The sequence below is a fragment of the Sceloporus occidentalis genome, unplaced genomic scaffold (genome assembly GCF_023333645.1).
Source record: "Sceloporus occidentalis isolate IW3139 unplaced genomic scaffold, rSceOcc1.0.p SCAF_82, whole genome shotgun sequence".
NCBI lineage: Eukaryota > Metazoa > Chordata > Lepidosauria > Squamata > Phrynosomatidae > Sceloporus > Sceloporus occidentalis.
Window position 1 is genome coordinate 4,618,572 of NW_028317062.1, and position 25,382 is coordinate 4,643,953.

Sequence of the window (25,382 nt, forward strand, 5' to 3'; positions counted from 1 at the left end):
GCCGCACCTGCTCTGCAATGGCGTTGGATTGAAGATTAAGTATATATTTTTTATGCTCTGGAACTCTGCCCCCTTGATACAGCACAGACATGCCTTTCATACACGCCATTGGTCCCCGTTACCATCCAACGCCGCACCTTAGATCCTCTAATTCCATTTTCCATTGCTCTGAACCGTGACCTCTAAGAGTACATTAATAAAACAAAAAGGGCGATAAAGGGGTAAGACAGTATTTACTCACAAGTAACCAACAGTGACCATTCATTGCAGTGAACACTGGTGGGAGGTCATAAGACAAGTTCCATTGCCACCAGAAAGGAGTACAGTGATAGCCGGGTAGTGATCAAGCGATCAATGTCCTCTGGTGTTTGTTAAACGAACAATGGCTGGTTTAGTAATGATACATAGACACGTTCATTAGAATGGTTGTGTTCTGTTCTCACTTCCATCATTACCCCATTCTTATGAGATAAGGAGACAAGGTGATGTGAAGAGTGAAGTGGTAAAGGCGTTGAACCCCTGCCCCTCCTGCAGGAAAGGGATGAAGGACATCATTGCAATGGCGCAGAACAATAAAATAATCATAATCACAGAGTAAGAGGAAGGGGCTAGGAAACTGGGTCCCATCAGGATGGAATGAACATTTGCAGGAAAGGAATAACCAGCTATCGCAGGAGAGACCACTTGATTTGCTCTTTCGCCGATTGGAGAACCTGAGAGATAGAGAACAATTGTTTTTGAGGAATGAGTGGAAGGTAAGAAATTATACAACCTCAATGACTAATAAAATACAAACAATACATTTATGGTGTGCTAGGAGAAGACAACACTCATATTGAACAATTCTGAGTATCTAGTTAGCATTACATATCTAGGCATCAGGAAAGTCACAGAGTTGCAGTCTATAAGAACTAAAATCAGGGACCCGGAAAGCTTGTGTAACGTACCTGAGACACCGTTTGTTCTGTGAGAGGAACATCATCACCCTGGGAAGAGAGATTCATGTTAGTGTCACAAAACCACCCAAGTTTCCTCCTGGCACAGCTCAGGAAGCCTTTCCCCTCAGAGCACTTTCAATCCCCCTACCCCCCGATAAACTACTGCACTCCCCGAGACACCCTGCAGATCGCTGCGCTACCATCATGCTTCAGACAGCTCTCCCTGCTCCGATCTTCTCATATCTCCGCAGGTGGCTCCGGGCACGAGCGGTATAGCAAACGCAGTAACAGCATGCTAATGGGGCACATAAATCCGTACGCACGGCAGGCATTCAGAGGGAGCTGGTGACTAGAACCCAGGGGACAGATGCTAGTCAGAGAAAAACCATATGGTGCTAGGGTACTTAACCACCTCACTGCCGGCCAGGAAAAGGTAGGTAACTAGAGTCTCTGAAGGCAACTGCAGTCTACAATCGACAGAAGTGGTCGAGACCAATATTTATTTTTCTAAAAGTACTTGGGTAAATATATAGATACTAGGGAAACAAACAGATACAATGATAGGACAAGACATATGAGCACCTATAATACAGAGTTCTCATGTAATTCACTTGAACCATGTGGTTTTTTAGATTATGTGCAACAAAACTTTTTTTAATATCAAATCTCAAACACTAAGAAATATTAGAGACATTGAGTAAGATCTGCACATTCACTATGAAGTCTATCTTTTAAGGTAAATTTGCTACCCAAAGGTTATGATTTTTTTTTATATTAGCTATTGATAAAATTCCCAGGATCCAGGTATGATTGGTCATTGTTGTAATACCAGCAGGGAGCATGTAAAGAGTCAAATCTGATCTCGCAAGATATTATTCAAATATTCTGCACAACGCATCCACATCTGGTAAACTTTGGCCATGAGGTCCTAGCAGCATGAGGTCACAAACAAACACTTTCATCTAGTAATGTAATGGAAAACGTGGACAAATCCATTTCTACATACCCTCAGGGCAACGCGATGAACCACTTGCTGAGGGTCACTTTCCAGAATGACTCTGCAATGACAGATATTAAAGAAATATAGAATTCTGAATCCCCTTCCGTAATTCACAAAGAATCCCAACCTGTGGCTCCAGTATTGAGGGAGTTACAGGGGACTATTCTTTTTTTTTTCTCATAATAGTCCTATCACGGCTGTTCAGCCTGCAGAAGACCTATGATGGAAGCATTCCTAATGATGTCATTACACGGATACATAGCAGCACTTACACTGTAATGACATTGTTACGAGCTGTTCCATTCACAGGGTTTCTATGGCAGTAAATGCTGCGCTATCACAATTCAAACAAAAACAAGCACAGATGGAAAATGTACAAGTTCCAGATTAACACTTCTATTTACAACCACAGTAGGGTTTTACGGGCTCCATTTCAGCATCTGAAGTGCCATGATTACCAGGCTCAACTTTTAACCATCAGACTGCCATATGCCTAGGTTAGGAGATTTAAAGAGACAGTGCTCTATTTCCAATTCGCTCTCAATATAACACACACTCAACTTAGTTGAATAACACTTTTGTAACTAAAGGCAGAACTAGAAACATCATTACAATACAAATGGATACCCAAAACCTTCCCAGGAAGAATGCTTTAATCTTGTAAATGTTACGGAGGAACATTATCACAGGATTCAAAATAAAAAAAACATAAAAAACAGATTGGCTAAGATTTGCTTAATACACTAGAGAGAACAATTAATATTTTATACAAGTGAAACACCATCTTTAACAGAAAAGGGGTTATAGGGACATGGCACATTTACCCAGTTTTCTGCTTGCTTTACAGTAAGTTGACCACCGACTAAACAAATTACCTTGGTGGGTAATAAAAAATTATACAAATATCTCATCTTCATCAACCATGGTTGTGTTACACCACTAGTTTTACTATCTTCTACACAATGGTTGCTTGTATGTGAAATTTGTGTATGCGTGAAGATTCATTTTCTGATTTAAGATTCTTGATTTCCCGAGGACATAAAAGGCTCTTCTTCAGTGCATTGCCGCCACCCCCCCCCCCGGAACATGTGTGTGTGTATATATTACAGATAATAAGGTATGCATATATTACCCGCCATCTATTATCTCATCAACAGCTAGGAACAGCCCTTCCATGTTTTCAAGCAGGGTTCTTTTTTCCACATTTTTTCTGGAAGAAAAAAAAACGTTTATCAAAATTAATTCTACTTTTAACCCTACACACCACCGCTGCAAGCAATTCAAACATGGTAGCAAGAAAATTATAATTATTTTGGGGGAGAAATTTCATATTGAACTTTATTTTTCTTACCGCTTGAAAAATCATTCCTTATTTATTTAGCTGTCGTAAAAATATATTTAAAGGTTCCCACGTGTTCATCGAAACTCACCTAAGCATTTGATTCAAAGAGTCGAAGAGGCAATTCAAGACGGCCATCAACATGAGCTGTATGGAGGTAAACAAAGAGTTTATGTATTTAGACATTTAGTTAAAAGGCATCATATAGTATTTATAACACATCTGCCGATATGTAGAATATACTTCAGTAATGGCTACAAATATTAAACACACCAATCGGGTGAGATTCACCGACTATGATCACCACGGCTTAGGAGGCAGACTACAGCATTGCTCATTACCCTTCTCCCCAAAGCACAGCTGTCTGGTAACTGTATAACTAGCATATTGTTACTATATTAAAATTATAAAACACAAGTGACGGAAATGGATATTGATGCTGCCATCGCCGTCCCTGTAGTCCCCACAGTTTTAGTGATACATTCCCCAAAAGTCATTAAGCCGGCAAGTGGGAGCATAGTTAATATAGTTATACGATTGCCCCATATTCTCATAAGACTATAATAAGCCACTGAAAGGGTTTTGGAGTAGTCCCACAGGAACCAGATGTGCAGATCAAGAGGCACCCATCACCAAATGTTCTGCAGTTCTCATAACTAATATAACAGTCAAGCTGTGATATTGAATGAAGCTGCTGGGACACCAGGCTCTCCGTGCCAACATTTTAAAACCAAAGCATGCATTTTTCCCCATGTTTTAGCTGAGCGCTGGTATGTACCGGCCTGTGGAGATGGCACACGGCATGCTTTAGTACAGTACCAACAGCTGGGATAGTTAGACCAAAAGGTAGGGTGGCCACCAACTCTACCGCACCTTGAATATGGTGCAGGAGCTCCTAGACTTAGGAGCTCCTGCACCAAGTCCGTAACATTACTTTAAATTAGTAGGATGGAGGTTTCTAGAAGCTGTTTTATCTCTGTCGCCCTGTATTCACCGTCTAAACTGGCAGACAATATTTGTTCTGACACATTAAAGCAAAATGCCTAAAAATGCAGCAGGCAAATGTGCACATTAATTCTGAAATGGCTAATTTATTCGCATTAGCTCCCAATAATTAATCTCCCTAAGCTTTCTTGATCAGTATCCAACATTACAGACAGCAAATGAACACGTTCTATATTACCAGAGCTGCCTTCGCTTCCCACGCTGTATAGTCTTCCCCTGTAAGCCCTCCATTAATGCCAATTATGAATAGTTTGGGGGAAGAATACCTTGAGCCTCATTAAACTCAAACCAGAATTATTTTAACGAAATAAACAAAAGCTTTTAAGTGGTATATACTGCATGAAATGCTTTAATGGTATAGCTGGACTATTTCAGGTTAATATAATAATGTTGTTGATGCTACAATATATTAAGTGTTTATTAGCATGCTAGATATTCTATGTGCTCTGGGTAGGGGAAGGGAGGATAAAATAAGAAAGCGATTGTGGTGTAAAAAGGAACTGGCAAAATCATAACCAGGTATTATTGTTATGTTTTATTTTGGTTTGTGTTTTTTTGTTGTAATTTTTTTAATGCAGCATTATTTATTCCACCAAAATATATATATATATATATAAAATCACACACCAAACCCAAAATGCCTCCACCAAAGTCTTAAGATGAGCATTTAATGCAATAATCCCTCATTAAAGTTACACTGGAGATCAGCACACGTAAAAACGCTTCCTGCGGCGGTGCTCAATATTTTAGCAGACTGTACATGGGCTTTTAAACACTAGAGATTTTTTTCCGATCTCACGACTCTACTGTAAAGCATCCCTTGTGATTTCAGGTAAAGCACAGCAGTTTAAAATGTAATGTGTGCATTAGAACAGCCTGCAATATGACACTTCCCCCTTTAAGGATTGAGTAAGGCACACGATGAAGCATACCTCATTCTCATGTGAGCTTCCAATAACATAGAAATATAGATCAATGCTGCTTTTATACACCACCGTCAGTCCCTCTAGAAGAGCAATCTCACCTAAACACGAAGAAGAGAGGGATTTAGAATGCAATATTAACATTGTCATCTATACGAAACGGCATGAACAGAGAGCACAGAAATTTAATGTGTTTTTTTTGGTTGTTTTTTTTACAGTTAACACACATTGGCTGTGTGTTACATAACCATGCACGTATAATAGCACTCGTGTTAAGATCTAACTGCATAAATATGAACGAGGTACAGGAGGTTAATAAATAAAAACATAAAAAAAAGGATGAGACATCCTGGGATCGACCGTGACATTGCAGGGCAGATTTCCAAGAGCCATAGATTTTTAATTTCTACCAAATACGTTGCTCAGGAAAATAAGCAAGGATCAACTCTTTGTCTCCACACCACACCAGCTCTCCTCATTTTATCATAGACATGCACTGCATGCTGCGATGTTAAGAACAGTATTGAAGGTGAGATTTCTGCGCTGTACACCTTGTCAATTTCTGAATATCCCAGCTTCAGCAGATGCACGTTAATTAAACGTTCATTAAACTATTTGCCTTCAGGAAGCGATATACAGAACTCCTGTCCTGTTTGTAGGCTTCCAGGACTGTAGCTGTGCCGCACTGCTAAAATTAAATTATTCCTACTGGCTATATGTGGTGCACACCGATATTGGTTGCTTCATAGATACATCTGTTATCCTACACTTACTGTCTGTCCGATGGGTCTTATTGAATATATTCTTCTCAAAAGCCTTCTGTTCCTTCACCGTTGGATACGTCTCGTCGTAGTACTATGAGAGACAGGGACAGGTGTCAATAACACACATCATATTTTATTTTCATGCATTGCCATTTCTACTCCATGCATACTTTTAAACTATTAATATTAGGGATGCACCGGAATATCGGTGGCCGAAACACAACGATCAAAAATGGCATTATTGTCAAAATGCCGAAAATAATCAGTAGCAGCGTCACTGGGGCCCTGCTGCTTACCTGTGGGGGTAAGCAGGGGAAGCAGGAACCCAGCGGAATCACATGAATTTACGTCACATGACCCTGCTCCATTCCTGCTTCCCTTGGGCGGAGCAAGGGAAGTTATTTGCACAAAGCTCAAGCAACACAGAAGGAAGCAGCAGCCCCTGTGGAAGTCTGTGAGGGGCACCAAGAAATTTGCAATTCAGGTAAGGGGGTGGAGGAGGGTTATGAACAAGTATGCGTGATTGAGGGGATGAATAAGTATCTGTGAATGAATATTTGTGAATGAGTAAATTAATGAATATTTGTGCGATAGCATGGATGTGTAAGGGGGGTCATTTTCGGTTTTGGCCAAGTGCATCCTGAATTTTTGGTTTCGGTCCAGAATTTTCATTTTGGTGCATCCCTAATTAACATGCATCTTGAGATCTATACTTGCTCGGATGGTTCTCTATTTGAGTTACCATTCAATAACCTTTATTTCTGTCCCATAGCCTTCTTTTTAGCTGTGGGTGTATACTTAAGTGACAGTGTTTTTTTAATTAGTTTTTTAACAAATTTAAAATGCTTTATATTGAATGCTAATAAAACAGTTATAAAGCTACTATACAGGGTGCTCAAGCTGGTCTAAATTTTATCGAAAGTGTTGTGTCATGTTAAGGGATGTTTACATTAAATGACATTATTTAAAACAGATCAAATCAACCATTCAGGCATCATTCGGGAATAACATAATCAGTGGAAATAATGAAGGTATATGGTATTGTTTTTAACAAAATAACTTACCTTTCACAACTTTATTATGACTGCATACCTAATTCTTTTAACTTAAGCTCCTGAGTGGTCCTGCAAACCATGCCGAGGCTGGCTTTATATTTAATATAAACAGCGATATCAAGATTTTAACTGTATCCTTAACAATTGTACTAGCAGCCGACAATTAAATTAGGTGCATGCTAAAGGTCACTACAAATGTCAAAGACAGAGGGTGGCGTAAAAAAAAAAAAAAAAGAAAGAAATAGAAACAGTTACCTTAGCAAGGAGTCTCTCTCCATCATTGTCCAAAATTAGAACAGCTTTCACTGTATAGAGCGAGGGTTCCTGCCGGAAAAAAGAAAACAGTTACTGTCATTGTCGTGCGAATGTTACGCTGGTTTAAGCTGGCGCTGTACGGACAACTGGCAATTCTAAAAGGTGTGACAGCGATGGGATTTTTAGACAATAAGACTTGTATCACAGCTGACTCGCCATTAGTGCCCATTTACAGGACATGGGAGTTACACCCAGAAGGAGCATCAAGGCACACGAATGATACCAGGAAACCACTGTCTATTCTGCTTCAATGAGGTCGGTATATACTCTGTTGGATTATTAAAGCCCTCGAGACAAAGTTCTGTGATGCACTGACTTCCACATACTCACAGCCTGAGTGTATAACAGAACTTCACCTCAAACGCTGTCAGTCATAACAGTCCTTGGGTATCGTCACAATGCATCCTAGTTTCATTAGCGTAGGTATTCCTTGGAATACTACATGGGAATAAAATGGTAATTATACTAAAAAAAAATTCAATTATGTCTAATAATGGCTTGCTTACGCTACGGTTAGGAGTACTGTAACAAATACTGCTTTGCAAGGTTGCATATGGCCAACGGGTGCTACCCATAAAAGTCTTACATTTACAAAATCAAGGCTGATGGCAAAGAAAAATGGAGACAGAAAATATTAACAACAAAAATAATAAGACAAGAACAAGGACCGATAACGATGCGAGCCTTTTAACAGGAGTAATGGGCAGACTAGACGGGCTGAACGGTTCATATCTGCGGTCAAATTCTGGCTAATAAATACTGCGCAGCCAGATTTCTTTCTCCATTTCTCATACATACAAGCAGGTGTGTCTGCTGCTCTTTATGCTATAGACTTCAATGAGATTACTTTTTAGGGCATCACAAAAAGAACTTTGGCACGTTCATTTAATCAGAAAACATCTCATCATTAGTGAGCCCTATGGGTTTTAAAAAGCCCTGTTAATCATCTTACAAACCCATTGCTATTGGGCCAGAAACATCACAACCCACTCCAACATTATGAGATTTATCTCACTCATGAGGCTGTAGATAAATGAGTTGGATCGGATTGTTTCATTGCTGGAAGGTGCAGACTTCGTAATTAATTAGCGTATTCACATTATTTACTAGAGCTTCAATTATATATATACTGGCCTAGGCATTAAAAGCTGGATAGGCTGCAACATTGCTTCATGACATACAGCCAATTACTGAAGCTTCATGTCATTCAATTATAGATCTTAAATCAGGGAGCCTGACCGTGAGGTCCTTTAATGTCGGTGGCAACAAATCATCCACGGCAGTAAACTCCAGTCCCCCAAATGATCACCAACAGATAAGCCAGTACCGCAATGATTTTCAATGATTGGTCTGGGTTCAGAGACATTAAAAGCTGCACCTGTTACCCACAGTACAGATCCAGTACATCCCATGGTCTCCTCGCATTGACATAGTATTTTTAGGCATACAGACTTATCTCTTGGGGTGACCCAATGACCGATTATTTTCAGCCATGCTCCGCTGCTGGGGTGGATTGACCATCTGAGGGGGTTACAAGTAATGATTTATCGATATTCAATGGCCAAGTAACCCCCTCAATTATTAATGCATTAGCTGGTAATCTTCATTGATAATGTGGCAATAACGTGTGGGGATAACTTAAAAAATAATCTGTAAAGAGGGGGGTTAAACTAGGCAAGCTAAAATGAAGCATTAAGTTACATTCATTAGTGCAGACCCAATACGACACACTCATTTTTCCTCTCCACCGCTATAGACTGTTTGCTAGATCAAGGCTCCCAGTAGCACCACTGTTCAGCGGGGCCATTTAAAAGGGCGATCTCCTCAGCCAACCCACTAACACTATGGAGATCTGTGCCAAGCCCATGGTTCCCTTCCACCCCGTGCCACACATCCATGAAAGGAGGAACGCCAGGATATGATGTTGTATCCCACCGCTCAGCAGTAAGGGAGGCAGTCACTGCTGGGGGCATATATTTGGCACCAAAGTAAATTCCGGGGCAGAAATAAAAACAATGGTCAAAACTCAAAACACTATGAGAGGAGTACAAGGTTTGTGTGCAGGTTTTTTTGTTTGTTTGTTTGTTTTTTATCTTTTTCTTTATACTTTTTCCTTGGACTGTATGCGCTTAATGAAGCCAATATGTATGGCAACAAGTAGCATATTAATCCCCTGTCTTTATATTATCTACTTTACCCCCATAAAGGAATCCAAAAACAAATCATAACACCAGACAGGGACAGTAACCCAACAAAATGGAGAAATAAGAGTAACAATAAACATACATTCCTATAAACAGGAAGTCAAGATTGCGGCTCTTTTTGTATACACAAAGCAGTTTTCTAATATATGAATGCTTTTTAAACTATAAACAGTACATAAGTTAATTTAGTGTAAAGAAAGAGTAAAACTTTAATGTAAAAGCCACAGGTCTGCTCTAATTAGCCAACTCAATAACACGATCGTCTATTCCAATATAGTAAAGAATACTTGTAGACACATCGAGATATATAATCCCCTAGTCGCTGAAAATTCTTTTACAGCTCTTTCCTCTTGGCATTGTAGAATTATATTACCCAGGAGAGCTCTAAGTACGCTCTATGACACCCATGACTCACATTATTAAACTACAGGACCGGCCAGCCTGTAAAGAGCAAAGATTTTGTTAAACAAATGCATCATGGAAGGTCAAATAAATGAATATTTTTTTACGTTTCTGTTTTTTCATCAAAACTTATTATATGAAAATGTGCTGTTTACATTTGTATGCCAAGTTTTTTGTATTTTTTTTTTTTTTTAATTAAAAAAAACAACCCATTTATTCCAACACCATTACCATAAAGTGGCTGACCAATGGATAGTTTATACAGAATGGACCATAATTATAAAGGGCAATTCTGGGAAAGTTTTAAATATGAAACAAGCATAATTTATTGTATCCCTTTAATGATAAGAAGTTCTTTTAACAAGACATTGTTTAACCAATTCTCCCCACGCAACACGCGTGTCCTACAATGAACCAGAAAGGGATTGATGTACCTCTTATCATGACAGAAGTACTCCTTACTGCATTTGTAATACAAGCTGAGAGATCCAGCTTTAAACATGCAGGTGACTTGGCACACTACATGTATGTTTGAATATATGTCAGGCAAGCAAGACTGCTTTCCAATATACGTGAATAATTATACAAAGTTGAAGTTTGGAGCGGCCAGTGCTACAACCACAAATACATGCGACCCGAAGCGCATCAACATATATGTTCCCAGAACTATAATATATATATATATATATATATATATATATATATATATATATATAATGCATAGTGGGTGATAGCAGGCAATGCACTGCTTACCAAGACAGCAGTCTGGCGAGGCATGACCGGGGAAGGCTGTGGGTCATACTAGATTTCCAGGAGGATTTTTATCTCCATTCGGTTGGCGTCTAAAGATTTTAGCTTCACTCGCTATATCACCAAAGAGAATGTTTCACCTCTACATTCGCGAGCAACGTGACTAACACAAGGTACAGGTGAGTCTGTGTGCGTAACACAAGAACAAACCGTCACTGTAACGGAGCTCAGTGGTACGCATCACCCTATTTCAACGATCAGTCTGTATTCTTTACAAAGCCCAGATTTTTATCATGATAAAGGAAGTCACCCTACTGACTACTTCATTGTTCATTATGAAGGGCCACCACTAGCAGGGGCCGGCATCATTCAAAAGAAATATCCAAAAAAATATCACAAGGTAATAAACGGGTTTTCAAGTGCTGGTAAAATACTACGTATTGACACCCTACCACTAATGACGCGCGGTTTATATCACAGAGCAAATCTATTATTATTATGCTGTATATGTCACCATCACACTACTCAGCACTGTACAATGTTTTCAGTATGCTCATCTTTTAGCGGAATTTATACAAAATGCTTAATAAATGATCCAGTCTACTTATCGACCCAATTCCCCCGCTGCATGCATTATTCCCACATACAGAGTTACCGTTAGTGTGAAGGGTGTATTCAATAATATTGAGCTGTGGTAACGGAGAGACTCCTGAAATCACCGCCAGTCCTTACATTTGCCCCCCAGCTCTTAAGCATTCATGGGTTTTCCCCATTTCATGAAGCTTCTTAAGGATCTGGAAGGGGCAGTGGCCTCCTCTGAGGTTTGATGGGGTACCGAGGGAGAGCTTTTGATCTGCCCCCTATATATGTAGCATAGAGGCTATGGTCACTTAGTAGCATGCGGGGATAAGCCTACGTATGGGCAAACTGAATGCATTTCATTGAAAAAGATGGCAGGTAAACTCATGCTGGGCTCAGGGGAAGCTCTGAGCGGCCTGCTACTCCAACACACGCCCTGGATGTGGTTCTGATTAACTCGCGAAGAACGTGCTACATTACGATTCATACCATAAACATTCTCCTCCGCGTAAACAGTAACTCCGGTACCCGCTAACCCATTTTCACAGCCGGAACCCGGGCCCTTACTTACCAGCAGCACCGCATCCATCTTGCTCTGTCCTGCCGACGTGGAGCAATACCCGGATTGGCAGACCAAGGTGACAATCATCAAACGAAACCACCCCCCCCCCTCTTTTTGATTGGGTAATGCTTGGGAAAGGCGAGTGTTGCTCTTCATTGAAGTTTTTGATTCGTCGGAGCCGTCTAATAGTGACAGCAAAGGACTCGTCGTCTTACAGCTTGAGGCGGAAGCTGCTGCCATTGGGCCACCGGTTTCCATGGTGGTTACAAAAGCCTTTTCCAGTTGGCTGACAGTCACGTAACATGGTTGATTTACGATGAGTGAGTCTAATATTATTTTCTGATTGGACCCTTTCGTTAGGCCTCGTTTACCAATCATAACTATAGTTAAGGGAACTGGTATGTGATTGGGTAGAGCGTTCTCTTGGTAACGGAGACGTAGCTTCCGCTTTGTTGCTGCTGTGTGATATGTTGGTCTGGCTGATGCACGTCTCTTGTGTATCTTTCTCTATAAGGGATATTTATTTTTGCAACCGAAAACGGGTTTTCCTCTCACCTCATCCTTGATATCCCGAATATCTTGGGCCTCGTAACCAGGACCGAATCAAGGCTGTGATGGTCCCGGGCAAAAACCATAATAGCAAGGAACCCTTACACACTAATGCCCATAGTCACAAATGCACTGCCCATGTACACACATATACACTGCCCTTACACACATCTGCCCATAGACACACAAATACACATACTCTGCCCATACACATACGTACTGGCAGCATACAGCACCCCTTTCTCTCCATCAGATACACTCCCTTTCCTCACTATCCCCTTCTAGAGCTTGGTGCCAGCGAAAAGTTTGTGTGTTTTCAGGGAAGAAAATCTTGTCGTATTCGTTGAAATTCGTACATCTTTGTTAGTAAAAGATTTGTCCAACATTATTGTTTTCAAAAATTAAATTTGTCGGTCCGGGTTGCCATGGAAACAAATAACCGCGTAGAAGAAATTGAATTAAAATAGCGAGATTATCCTCCTCTTAGTGTAGTTAAAATGGCAGCTGTGCCGAACAAAGATTTTCGTATTGCTTACATTCGTTTTTCATTTATTTCGTCCAGTATTGAATTAATTCGTTCATTATTTGTGCGAAAAGGTAAAATTTGTCAAGTCCCAAATTGGGACAGAGGTAGAGCTTGTCAGGTAGAGCTGAGGATTAACAGAAGTATGCATATATGTGTATGTATAAGAAAGAGCAGGGGAGGGCTAGCTTCTTTCAGTCAGGCGGCAAGGATACGATGTCACACAGTGGATGCCCATCCACACACACACACTGCTCTTACAAAACAGAACAACAAAAACGCTCCGTTCGTGTTCGCCCGAATACACAAGTCTAGTAATCATTACTTCATAGTGTAAGATTCTCGCAGTTATAGCTTGTCAGGAACTGGGTCCATACAGGCTTGAAGAAGAGACCACCAGATGACCGGAACAGTGCTTAGCAGACAGACCTCCTCCAAGACCGGAATCAGGAACAAAGGTTACAGGGACAAGACACCCCTCGGCCGGGGCTCAGGACTGTAATCAGGGTAACAGAAAAGGGATGAGGAAGCCGACTCTTGCAGACTCAGGTCCAGAAACAGGTGTGCATCATAACAGGCGGGAAGAGCTGACAGAACACTGGAACCAGCATAGCACAGAAGCAGACGAGCTGAAAGCGCTGCAGTCTCCACTCTGCAAACTCTCAGCATACTGCCTGCGGCCATATGTCATGAACTGGGTCCATACAGATGACTGTAATGACCCAGAGCGCCCACTGATGGAGTTCAGGATGAGCATATGGAAATCCAGGAATGGATTACAGCAAAGGGAGAACTGTAGCAGGGACTAGGGAACAAGCAGAAACATGCAGCTCCGCAGCCTGGGTAGAGCATGACAGCTTCAAATTCAAGCCCTGTATTTGCCAGCAATCCTGTACAATTTTTCTCTGCTTCATGATATAATTGATGGTTAACAGCTTCACACAAGTATCAGACACATCTATTACATTGTTGTATTAGGAATCCACCATAATACATTTTACATTCTTAGAAATTAGTCTGTATTGAAAATGAAAGAGGATGTTCTCCGTTCTTGTTACAGCTCCCAACAGAGATAAGCTGCGGTTTCTTAGGGAGAAATGAGTAGATTATAGTAAATTGCAAAATTACTTAAAGGGTTTTAACAGCTAGATCAAAGTCCAATTTCACAACGATCCTAAATTAAAGAAAACACATTTTTTTCGGTCACAGCTGGTTCCTTTCTTCTGGTTGCATCATCACTTTTAAATTTTATATGCTGTCCAGCTACTTCACTTGTCATATGTGCATGATATATTTTAATATGTTGAGATAGATTGACAAACACCAGTTCACACTTTTAATTCTAAATTGAATACCTAGAGTAGGAGATTAAGGTCAGAGCAGGTACATCTGATTCAAGTCAAGGATATTGCAGAATATTCAATTTCCTCAGTTTAGTTTCATTTGTTATAACATTTGTGTTTTTGTTTTTTTTTTATCATTTTCCTTGCACTTGCATTTCAGTTTCCAATTAGCTTAAATTATTTATTTATTTTTTTAAATTCATTTGAAACCACAATGGTCAGAGGTAGAGATAGAATAACATTATCCAAGTGGAATTGTAGAACATGGTTGAGCGAAGAAAACTCTTGTAATTCTCCAACTCTACTTGCTAAAGTAATGGCTAACATGATCTTGAGAGTGAGAAACTGTGGGGATACTTCCAGGCTCAATCGAATAAAGCATCGACTGATGATGCACTAAGTTCAAGTCCCATGGAGGCATTCTAGGTGTTGTAGTAGGACATAAATGTGAAACTGCCATTAAGAACCCTTTGATCCAAGGATGTTCAGCAAGTCTACAGCTGAAATGAGAACTAAGGATGGAGATCTGGACTTTCAGAGAAGCAGGATGTAATCCTTGGTCAAAACCATGTTCAAGAAACTGAAGATCCTCAGGAGGAAAAGGAAGCAAGCGAGTAAAAAGACCTTCCAAATAGTTCCATGCTTCAAACAAGTGGAAATCTTTCAGCTATGTAGAAGTGTCTTTACCACCCCAGGAAAGAGCTCCTTGCTCCTTAGTAATATGCTTTCAATCTCCAAGCTGTCAGCTTTAGTGTACCCGGGTTTGAATGGCAAAAGGGCTATTAATTTAGAAGGTACTTACGGAAATAGAAGACAGGACTGGCCTGACATCCTCACCAGATGTGAAAAACAAGCCCTCCAAGGCCAGGCTGGAGCAATCAGAATTACTGATGCACGTTCTAGTTGGATTTTCTACACAACTCTGGGTAGGAGTGGGAGAAATAGAAAACTGGAATTCCCCACTATTTGCAGAGTGTCTGAAAAACTTCTGAATTCAGAAACCATTCTCTTGGAGATATGGGATGCCTGCTTAGATACCGGTAATCTGTAGTAGTATTCAGTCCATCTGATATGAATTGCTGATAGTCTTGCTAGATACAACTCTACCCACGAACATATCTACTCTGGGAGGACCTCTATATGACTGCCTCTTGTACCTACTTGTTTCTTGATGAAGACTACTACAGTGGAGTTCTTGTTTGCTGCATGCAAACTGTTTTTGTCTTAGTTGATGTATCTAGTGACACATACTCCTCCAAACTGCCAGAGGTTTTGGTGGTTGCTTGACAGATGTCCCATATGTGCTCCTCAACCAAACAGACTTGCTTCTGTGGTGATAATTATCCAATTGTGGATACATCCTGACTAGGAGAACCAGAAACTGCGGTAGGAGTTTGTTGGCTGGAGGCAGAGCCACCCTCAAAGATTTGTAATGAGGAGGCAAGATCGGAAACTCCAGATAAGCGTCCTTGATCTATGGCAGGGGCGTCCAACTTGCGGGTTCGAGATGCGGCCCTAGGGAGATTTCCAGGTGGGTCACCCAGAAGACCATCATTCAAAGCCCCCCCCCCCGACACGAAGTTCAAAGCAGCCATCATGTGGCTGCGAAATTCACGAAAATGTAAGTATTACCAATTTTTTTTTAGGGGTTATAGGAAAGTGGACCCATATTCAAATACAAAATGGGGGTGGCTGGGTTGCGGCATTACAAAATCAATAGGGGTGTGGCTGGGGGGTAATACACATGGCAGTGGGGGCATCAGTAGACAAGAGGTTGGTTGGGCATTACGTTAGCCAATACAAAAAGGGTGGGGGCATCAATACACAAGGGAGGGGATTGTCTGGCACATCACATAAATCAATATACAAAGGTGTGGGGGGACACATTAATCAGTACTAAATGGGGCCGGGCTGGGGCATCAATACACAAGGGGGCAAAAAAACAAAAGGGGCAGTTAATGACAGCAGTGTAGAAAATATTTTTTTTATGCTTCAGTGCGGCAGAGCCTGTCCTGGTGTGTGTGTTTGGGTGTCCGTGTGGCAGAGCCTGTCCTGGTGTGTGTGTGTTTGGGTGTCAGTGTAGCGATCCTGTCCTGTTGTATGTGTTTGGGTGTCAGTGTCTTGTCTTGGTGTGTGGCAGAACCTGTCCTGATGTATGTGTGTTTGGGGGGTCGGTGTGGCAGAGCCCGTCCTGGTGTGTGTGTGTTTGGGTGTCTGTGTGGCAGAGCCTGTCCTGATGGGTGTGTTTGGGTGTCGGTATGGCAGAGCCTGTCCTGATGGGTGTGTTTGGGTGTCGGTATGGCAGAGCTTGTCCTGGTGTGTGTGTTTCGGGGTCGGTGTGGCGGAGCCTGTACTGGTGTGTGTGTTTGGGTGTCGGTGTGGCAGAGCCTGTCTTGGTGTGTGTTTAGGTATCAGTGTGACAGAGCCTGTCCTGGTGTGTGCATTTAGGTGTCGGTGTGGCAGAGCCTGTCCTGGTGTGTGTATGTTTGGGTGTCTTTGTGGCAGAGCCTGTCCTGGTGTGTGTGTTTGGGGGTCAGTGTGGCAGAGCCTGTCCTGGTGTGTGTTTGGGTGTCAGTGTGGCAGAGCTTGTTCTGGTGTGTGTGTGTTTGGGCGTCTTTGTGGCAGAGCCTGTCCTGGTGTGTGTGTATGTTTGGGTGTCGGCGTGGCAGAGCCTGTCCTGGTGTGTGTTTGGGTGTCAGTGTGGCAGAGCCTGTTCTGGTGTGTGTGTGTGTGTTTGGGGGTCTGTGTGGCAGAGCCTGTCCTGGTGTGTGAGTGTTTGGGTGTCTGTGTGGCAGAGCCTGTCCTGGTGTGTGAGTATTTGGGTGTCTGTCTGGCAAAGCCTGTCGTGTGTGTTTGGATGTCGGTGTGGCAGAGCCTGTCCTGGTGTGTGTGTTTGGGTGTCGGTGGGGCAGAGCCTGTCCTGATGTGTATTTGGTTGTCTGTTTCCTGGCACTTTTCTTAGTGCAGGAATAAATAGAACTATGTAATTTTTACTTATTCAGATATAAAAGTCCGTCCTGAATTTGTAGTCACTTCAGAGGACAAAACTTTCTTGGCCCAGAAATCAGTGAGAGGAAATATAAAGGTTTTGTGTTATTTACTCAATCTGCATATTTTATTAAAAAGGATTAGTGGCACTAAATTGTGGCGTACCGTGTATGACGATCACATAAGATTGTATCCTATATTATCTGCCGAGCACTGATGTCATCTTTATCCAGGATACATCGATGCCGATGAGTTAAGATTTGTGACGGGGACGCCCGCCGAATGTTGCTTCCTCCGCCCCATGGCCACCGTGATACCAGCGATTAACCCCTTCAGCGCCAGACAGAACCAGCATACAGAGAGAAGGGGCTGCCTTACCACTGTGGTATGTGCTATGTTTCTCCTGTACTCTGCTTAGCTCCCCTACTCCCAGCCTGCAGCATCCTGCACATTCCTCTGTAGCGTCTCATACCTGCTCCAGGGTGCCTGCAGGTTATTACTTTGTTTTGAACTGGACAACATCCGCTGATATGTCAGGGTGCTGGCACGTGGCTGCACAACCAGGGAGAGTGCAGTCGCCCTGCACCAGGCCCTGTCCAACTCCGCTACTGCGCAAATACTCCTGAACACCATCTTTGGGCGCTCTGGGTCATGGTAGCCGTCTGACCATGGACCTGGGACCTTACAACTATACATTATACAGAGTCAGACAAGCTCTGTATGCAGAATGGTGCGTTACATAAAATGTATCAAAAGCCCATCTTGTGCACAATAAAAAGGAAAAGATTAGCTGAACAAAGACGTATGACAGGACATGACAATCAATGATTGAAGAATTCTGAATCTTATTGTGTAGCATAGGATTGTTTTGTTGGAGTTAACTAAGGCACACAATCAGGAGTAGTCGACTTTTGCAATTCCATCTCCTGGGGACCACAGCTCTCTCGGGACAACAGATGATGCAACAACTGGGTAGGAGTGATTGATGTCTTAGTAGTACAGCACTAATGAGATGTTTACTTTCTCGGAAGTTTTTCAAAGTGCCCTGGCATCAACTTTACTGCTTTCTTCTACATTTTGCCCTTTTTCCTTACTGTAGCAATAAGGAGGAGGTGGCATTATAAGCGGAAGGCTGAGGCTTTAGATAAACTCCTTGAAGGGAGTAAGGGGGACCTGGTTACTGATGTGGTTTATTTAAAAGAAGCTTCTGTAGTGAAAACCACATTCCCATCCTGGACAGCAAATATATTGTGCAACATGTCCTCTGACAGCTATACAACGGACGAACAGCTAGACCCGCTCTGCAACTATGGTACTATCAAGGCAAAACATGGCATGGGCCCTCAAAGGTTAAGGGTCCAGCCAGGGGAGGATCAAGGCCAGGTTGTTTTTTTTACAAAAAATGCATACTTGTTCACAGTTTTACATGTATAGAAATTGTACGCAACTAGAGCCAATGGAAAAATACCTAAAATACATAAGTTGCCATGATTTGGAAACTTTAGTTCATTTTAGGGCAAATATTACAAGTTGCACATAATGTTTTCAAACTATTTGGTTTTTAAAATTAGCATGGTGGGACTCAATAGTCTTTACAGATATCAAAACCACCCATAAAACTATGTTACTGAAAAGAAGACAACCCAGGGTATTTTACTAGAGCCATTTGACATTTTTTTTAAATGTATTTCTTCCCACACAAACATTGCACGTTGCAATAAGTGACTGCAAAACCCTCCCTAACTATTTTATATACAGCAGTATCCTCAGTTAATTTAGCCGCTCCCCAATTAAAATTACCTCATTGTTTTCTTGGAAAAGTAGTCAAAAAAGCTTATTTTTTGTATATTTTTACTAGATTTTTTAGGTACCTGGGAAGCATTGTAGGGAGTGGGAAAGGGATTTGAAAAATATCTTATAGGGATTGATAAACTTGGATTTTTTTAACTTTTTATTTTAAATGTATAACATTTATTAGAGAGCAGTGCACAATGTATAGATCTAATTGATGTCTTCTATGACCCCAGGGATCTCTTTTAGCACAGGGGAGCCGCTGTAATAGCACTGGTAACATCACCTGGTATGGCTTCCCAGCACAGCAATCGCCCATAGGGATCCTCTGTGCAGGGGAATCCTATGGGGAACCCTCAGAACGCTCTGTGCGAGCAGCCTTGGTTTCACCGCAGGGTCAGGTAATGTAACGTGACCCCATCGTGTTCCTGTCTCCCCAAGCCGGTCTAGGTTGGAAGGGCCCTTTCTGAGCTATTTTGAACTGTCATGAGAAGACAGTAATGAGTGGTTGCAGAGGTCGCAACTGTGCCAGGGCTGGTCCCTCTAGGGGGCCAGGATGATCCCTATAGTTACGCTACTGCACATCACCTAGCATAAGAATTACATGGTACAGGACATTACTATATTGCAGTACAGGCACATACATAAATGGGTCGAGCTATCCAGGGGCGGACTGGCTGACGGGGATTCTGGGAAATTTCCCGGTAGGCCGAATATTCTTGAAACATGAGCTGGAACAGTTGGGGAGATCACGGTTCTCCCCCTAGCCTGCCAAACATTGAGTGAGCCCTATGCAACAGACCTACAGGTAGACTCACAGACTCAGAGGCCTTGGGCAGGGAGGTAAGGGGATTAACGCACATATCAAAATATGAATCGGGGCATGCTGGGGGGTAGTATGAAGGGGAAATAATGCTGGGTATAGAGAGGGAGGGGGATGATTTTGCATTCACAGAAACGTAGTTATCATCCTCCATCACCACCTGCTGCTCTCTCTTACGGTCGTCTGCACTTCAGCTACACGCCTAGACCTGGAGACAGACAGGGGACAGGGAGGGGTTTTGGAATTCTCCTCTCCCCCTGCTGCACCTTTCAACATCTGGCACCGAATTCCCTCTCCTTCTCATCTTTTGACGGACACTGTCTGTAAACACTTTACCACCAGCTCTCTCACTTTCTTTCTTCCGCCATCACAACACTAATCTTGGGAGATTTCAACGTACCCACTGACGACCCATCCTCACCTGCTGCCTTTAAACTGCTGTCACTCGCCTCCTCACAGTGGCAGTCACCAAATCTGCCCACGGCCTATTTACATTCAACCTTGCCATACCTTCCACTCCTCCTTTACCTAACAAAAACATCACAAACCTACCGAAACCTCTGTGACATTAACACTCAGCTTACTAGCACACTTCTGCCACTTCTCTCAAGCATCTCTACCTCTTCATGTCGCTACAGCTCAGTTTAACCATATGCTATCCTCACACCTAGATATGGTTGTTCCTGTAACTGTGTGCCACCCCCCACATTGTCCACCTCAACCTGGAGACAGACAGGGGACAGGGAGGGGTTTTGGAATTCTCCTCTCCCCCTGCTGCACCTTTCAACATCTGGCACCGAATTCCCTCTCCTTCTCATCTTTTGACGGACACTGTCTGTAAACACTTTACCACCAGCTCTCTCACTTTCTTTCTTCCGCCATCACAACACTAATCTTGGGAGATTTCAACGTACCCACTGACGACCCATCCTCACCTGCTGCCTTTAAACTGCTGTCACTCGCCTCCTCACAGTGGCAGTCACCAAATCTGCCCACGGCCTATTTACATTCAACCTTGCCATACCTTCCACTCCTCCTTTACCTAACAAAAACATCACAAACCTACCGAAACCTCTGTGACATTAACACTCAGCTTACTAGCACACTTCTGCCACTTCTCTCAAGCATCTCTACCTCTTCATGTCGCTACAGCTCAGTTTAACCATATGCTATCCTCACACCTAGATATGGTTGTTCCTGTAACTGTGTGCCACCCCCCACATTGTCCACCTCAACCATGGCATTGCACAAAGACCCATGTCCATGGCTTCCGTGACACAGCTCTTTCCTAGTGCAAATCATTACTTTTACTGTCTCCTTTACTGGAATTTGTTATGATGAAAATGGTGGTTGGGGATATGACTTATATGAATTATGATGCGTGATAGTGGTCAGGGGCAGCTCTACACTTACACATACATACACATACATACACATACACATACATACACATACACATCGTAAACACTCTTTATACACACATGGCCACGCCAACACCATACAGTTGCACACAATTACACACACAGCTATACCAACTCCATACACTAACACAGTGTAGATCTCCCAACCCGTTGCATGTCATGGGCCACGGTGATATTAAGAACTGTGCTTTCATATGCATCTGTATGTGTGTATATATGTATATATATATATATATGTGTGTATATATAGAGATAGATAGATAAATAGATAGATATAAATGTGCGTGTTTTATGTTGGTGGGAGGCACAGCTGGGACTTTACAATGGCTGATCCCTGCATGTTTCCATGGAAACAGACCGCTAGACAAGGCAGCCTGCAACACCAATGCCTGGGTCAAGGTTTTTAACTTACTGAGTTGCTGGCAATTGATCTGTGATTTAAATTAGTGAGACTTCATCTGTAGTAGGGGGAATGTGCTTAGCTTAGCAACCGATTGGCAGCTCATTATACTACAGAACGGTAATTTTTAGCAATTGCTTTTAGTGATCACTTTGAGGAAAGCTTAGACTGCCAACCATGTATGAAATATGTGGTTGGAAAACTAGGCTCAGCTTGCCAACAAAATATTTAATATGTTGTGGTACTTTAACACTCCTTCCTAAATTGATTGCTAAAATTACCTTTGGGGTAAGATGCAAGCTATGAAGCCTTAGTAAAATCTAAATAGGTTATATCAGAACTGACATAGGTGCGGCCGATGGATGGATACGCGTAGCCACATGCTATGGTTTTATGCTGGAGCGGCAGACCATGTGAGTATGGGGTGCCAATGGCTATTGGCCCACCATTTGCCTGGTGTGCCAGATGGCCAACCTGGGTCTGGCAGCACTCTCCTTATATATAATATATATATATATATATATATATATATATATATATATATATATATATATATATATATTCATTAGCAGTAAGGCCTAGGGCAGTACCGAAGTCAAATATGTTATTGTTTGTATGTGTGGTATCAAACTATGGTAATTTTTTTATTTGTTAACTATGAATGATTTTATTCTCCAGCAGCTGCCTAATATCAATCATACTAGGTGCAGCCATAGTCCACCACCATCCCTAGGAACTCTGCTTCTCCGGGTCACCACCAGAAAACCCAACTCCCTGCCGTTTTCCCAGTTAACACCCACTGACAGCAGGAATGCCCTCTGACGCCAGCGGGACCGACCACCGACTTCACCAGGACTTCCTGCCCCATCCCAAAAGGGAGGGGTCCGGGTAGCCGGACCCATAAAGTTCTCAGCAATGTCTGCCACCGTTTAATTTTTGTACCCACATGTACAGACACTAGAGTGCCCTATTAAAATGGTTGTGAGGTAGATCATTATAATCTTTTATTTTTTTAGTCCTAACTAGTTCCATAGCTTTCTTGTATGTAAATATAACATATTTAAACAGAAATTAAAGATGTAGAGACCCGGTAGCTAGAGCGTACCTGATATACTGCACAATGAGTAATGGTTGGTTATTTTTGGAAATGGTAAGGTTTCTTTTTTTCATTAGAGATTTAAAAAGGAAATGTACTTTGACTGGATGTAAATGTGGTGCCTTGACTTGCTTTGGGCAAAATTAAGTTGTAAAACCTCATTATATATTTGTAGGTCCAGTATTTTGCTAATACACAGGGCCAGCCCGACAATGGAGCCAAGTGGGGCAACTGCTGTTTTTTTGTTAAAAGCGGAGGAGGGGCGGCGAGTGGTTTTCACTTACCAAGTTGCCAGTACCCGCTCGGCGCCCCTCTCCTCTGCGAGCCCTCTAGCTCAGTCTCGGTGCCGGCTTGTAATGTTGAGCGCCGGAAGATGACGTCATTTCCGGCGCTCAGCATTACAAGCCGGCACCGAGACCGAGCAGGGAGACTCGCCGCAGGACTGCTGAAAGGTAAGTACAAAGGGGGGGAGGGTAGATAATGGGGGGGGGCATTTTAAACTTCACCCCAGGCGGCATTTTGTCTTGGGCCGGCCCTGCTAATACAGCTGAATGTTTGCCTATGCTGCAACTTATTCGCAACAGGAGTGGACATAGGGATAGTTTACCTCTAGGTAAGAAAATCAACTTTTTAATATATGCAGACAGTTACTGAATAAACAGTGTCCAAGCTTTCTGCTAAAAATGCATCACACATCAACATATATGATGGACAAAGCTTGTCTGTCTCTAATCCGAATGCTTTCAAGGTAAGGTATACATAGTATATGTTGTAGGGACATACAAAATTTTGTTATGGCACTTAGTATTGGTGTTACTACATATACCGTAGGAACACCAATACCAAGTACCATAGAAAATTCTGTAATCTTTGAGTGTGCAAATATCTAAAGTTTGGATTGTATACACATGTATGCTGACGCATAAGCTCTCACATATTAACACTCACACACAGACATACATACTGATACTACCTAGACTCAGTTATACAGAGATAAGTGGGCTCAGAGCTAAAAGTTACCAGTTTTTTCTGATAACATAGCTTTATCTGTCGTCAGCAGGGAGAACACCGCGCTCCACAGCCAGCAGTGCAGGCCTAGAAGATGCATTTGATGCCAATGGTTAACATAACAAGAAAAGCATACCAGAAAATAACATTCTTGGAGCTTTTGGCTCTTCTAACATCCCTGGGTGTAACTATGCAGATGTTCTTTGTCCTGCACTGTAGTGGAGTTGATTGCTATATTATAATTTCTCATCAAGAAACGGTAAAAGCTCTCATTGAACATTCTTTTCTGTAAAATAATAATACAATGTTTTGTGGCATGTGTATATACTGTATTTGCTCGTATGTGTGTATATACCGTATTTGTATTTGATTATAAGACGACCCCCAAAAATTTGAATATTTATTTAGAAAAAAAAAGAAAAGCCTGAATATAAGACTACCCTATAGGAAAAAAGTTTTACTAGTAAATATTAATTCACATGTAAACTATTTTTTTCATATTTAATAAAAACTATGATTGAGATATGATTTCTTGTTTGGTTTTTTTTCCTTTTATTTGCCACTCTGCCCCTCAGTTATGCACATCTGCCACCAGGCTTGCCACTCTGCCCCCCAGATATGCCAGTCTGCCCACCTGATATGCCTTATACCCCCCGATGCACGTAGACAACCTCTGCTGCTGCTTCTATGATGGAGCACCAGAAGGTCATGTCACATCGGCGCTCCATCATAGAAGCCGGCGGAAGTGCCACGCAGCAGCAGAGGTTTCTGCGTGCATTGCACAGACGTCCGTCCGTCCACTGCCAGAGAGGAGGAACCACTGCAGCGCTGCGGGGGATCTGGATCTTAGTCTTATAGTCAGACCTCTATTTGAGGTTGGATTATAAAACAAAAAAAAACCCTTGTCTTTTATTCAAGCAAATACAGTACACATGTAGTGTTAGACTGTGTGTGTAATGGTGAATGGGGTTAGCAAATTTGTGCATGAGTGTATGGTCTGTTAGTGTGTTGCTGTAAGGTGTTTGTGAACATATGGTAGTATGTGTGTCTGTTACTGTATGGTGGGAACCCAGGCGCCACTAACCATAGGCTTGCCTCTGTTTCCATAAGGTGTGGTTATGGGAGGATCTTAAGACAGAGTGATAAGTGGAGCAATGGGATGGCTGATGGGGCATTAAGCCTGTACTGGGCAATACGATTTCTGATGGCAGCCCTGTGTGTATATACAATAAATTAATACAATTTTGGATTGAATTTGTGTATTCAACAGAAATACTGTACTGGGCACCTCCTTCCCTAGCCTGGAGGCTGAGTTTGTTATTGTTTTTGAAGGTAATTCCTAGACTTAAAGACATTTTTATTCGCATGAACATGAAAACGAACATGAAGGGTGCGTTTTTGTTGTTTACCCTGAATACCGAACAACGAACATGGCGGCATCCCCGTATTAACCCCTTCTACAAAAAAGGAACGCGAATAATGTACACGATAATTCGCCCGAACCGAACACAGGAACAGCGAAGATTTTTTTCCCCACGAAGACGAACACGAAGGCAAACACAAAGAGTTGGCCGGCGCCCAAGTCTAGTAACTACTATTAATAT

General features: G+C 42.1%; 1 protein-coding gene across 3 annotated transcripts; it reads right to left on the reverse strand.

The window, feature by feature from the left end:
• Positions 1-665: 665 nt before the first annotated feature.
• On the reverse strand, positions 666-11,863 carry LOC149285287 (coatomer subunit zeta-1-like). 3 transcript variants are annotated; one of them, XM_089495578.1, is made up of 9 exons: positions 11,846-11,863; positions 7,280-7,348; positions 5,979-6,060; positions 5,215-5,306; positions 3,369-3,424; positions 3,071-3,148; positions 1,945-1,996; positions 948-986; positions 666-713 (listed from the first exon to the last, which is right to left on the reverse strand). In XM_089495578.1, exons 1-9 carry the CDS (start codon positions 11,861-11,863, stop codon positions 666-668), a joined length of 534 nt encoding a protein of 177 aa, XP_089351704.1. The 3 variants fall into 3 exon arrangements, with proteins under 3 accessions (XP_089351704.1, XP_089351706.1, XP_089351705.1); XM_089495580.1 differs by lacking the exon at positions 7,280-7,348; XM_089495579.1 differs by lacking the exon at positions 948-986 and having other exon boundaries at positions 1,957-1,996.
• Between the last annotated feature and the right edge of the window lie 13,519 nt (positions 11,864-25,382).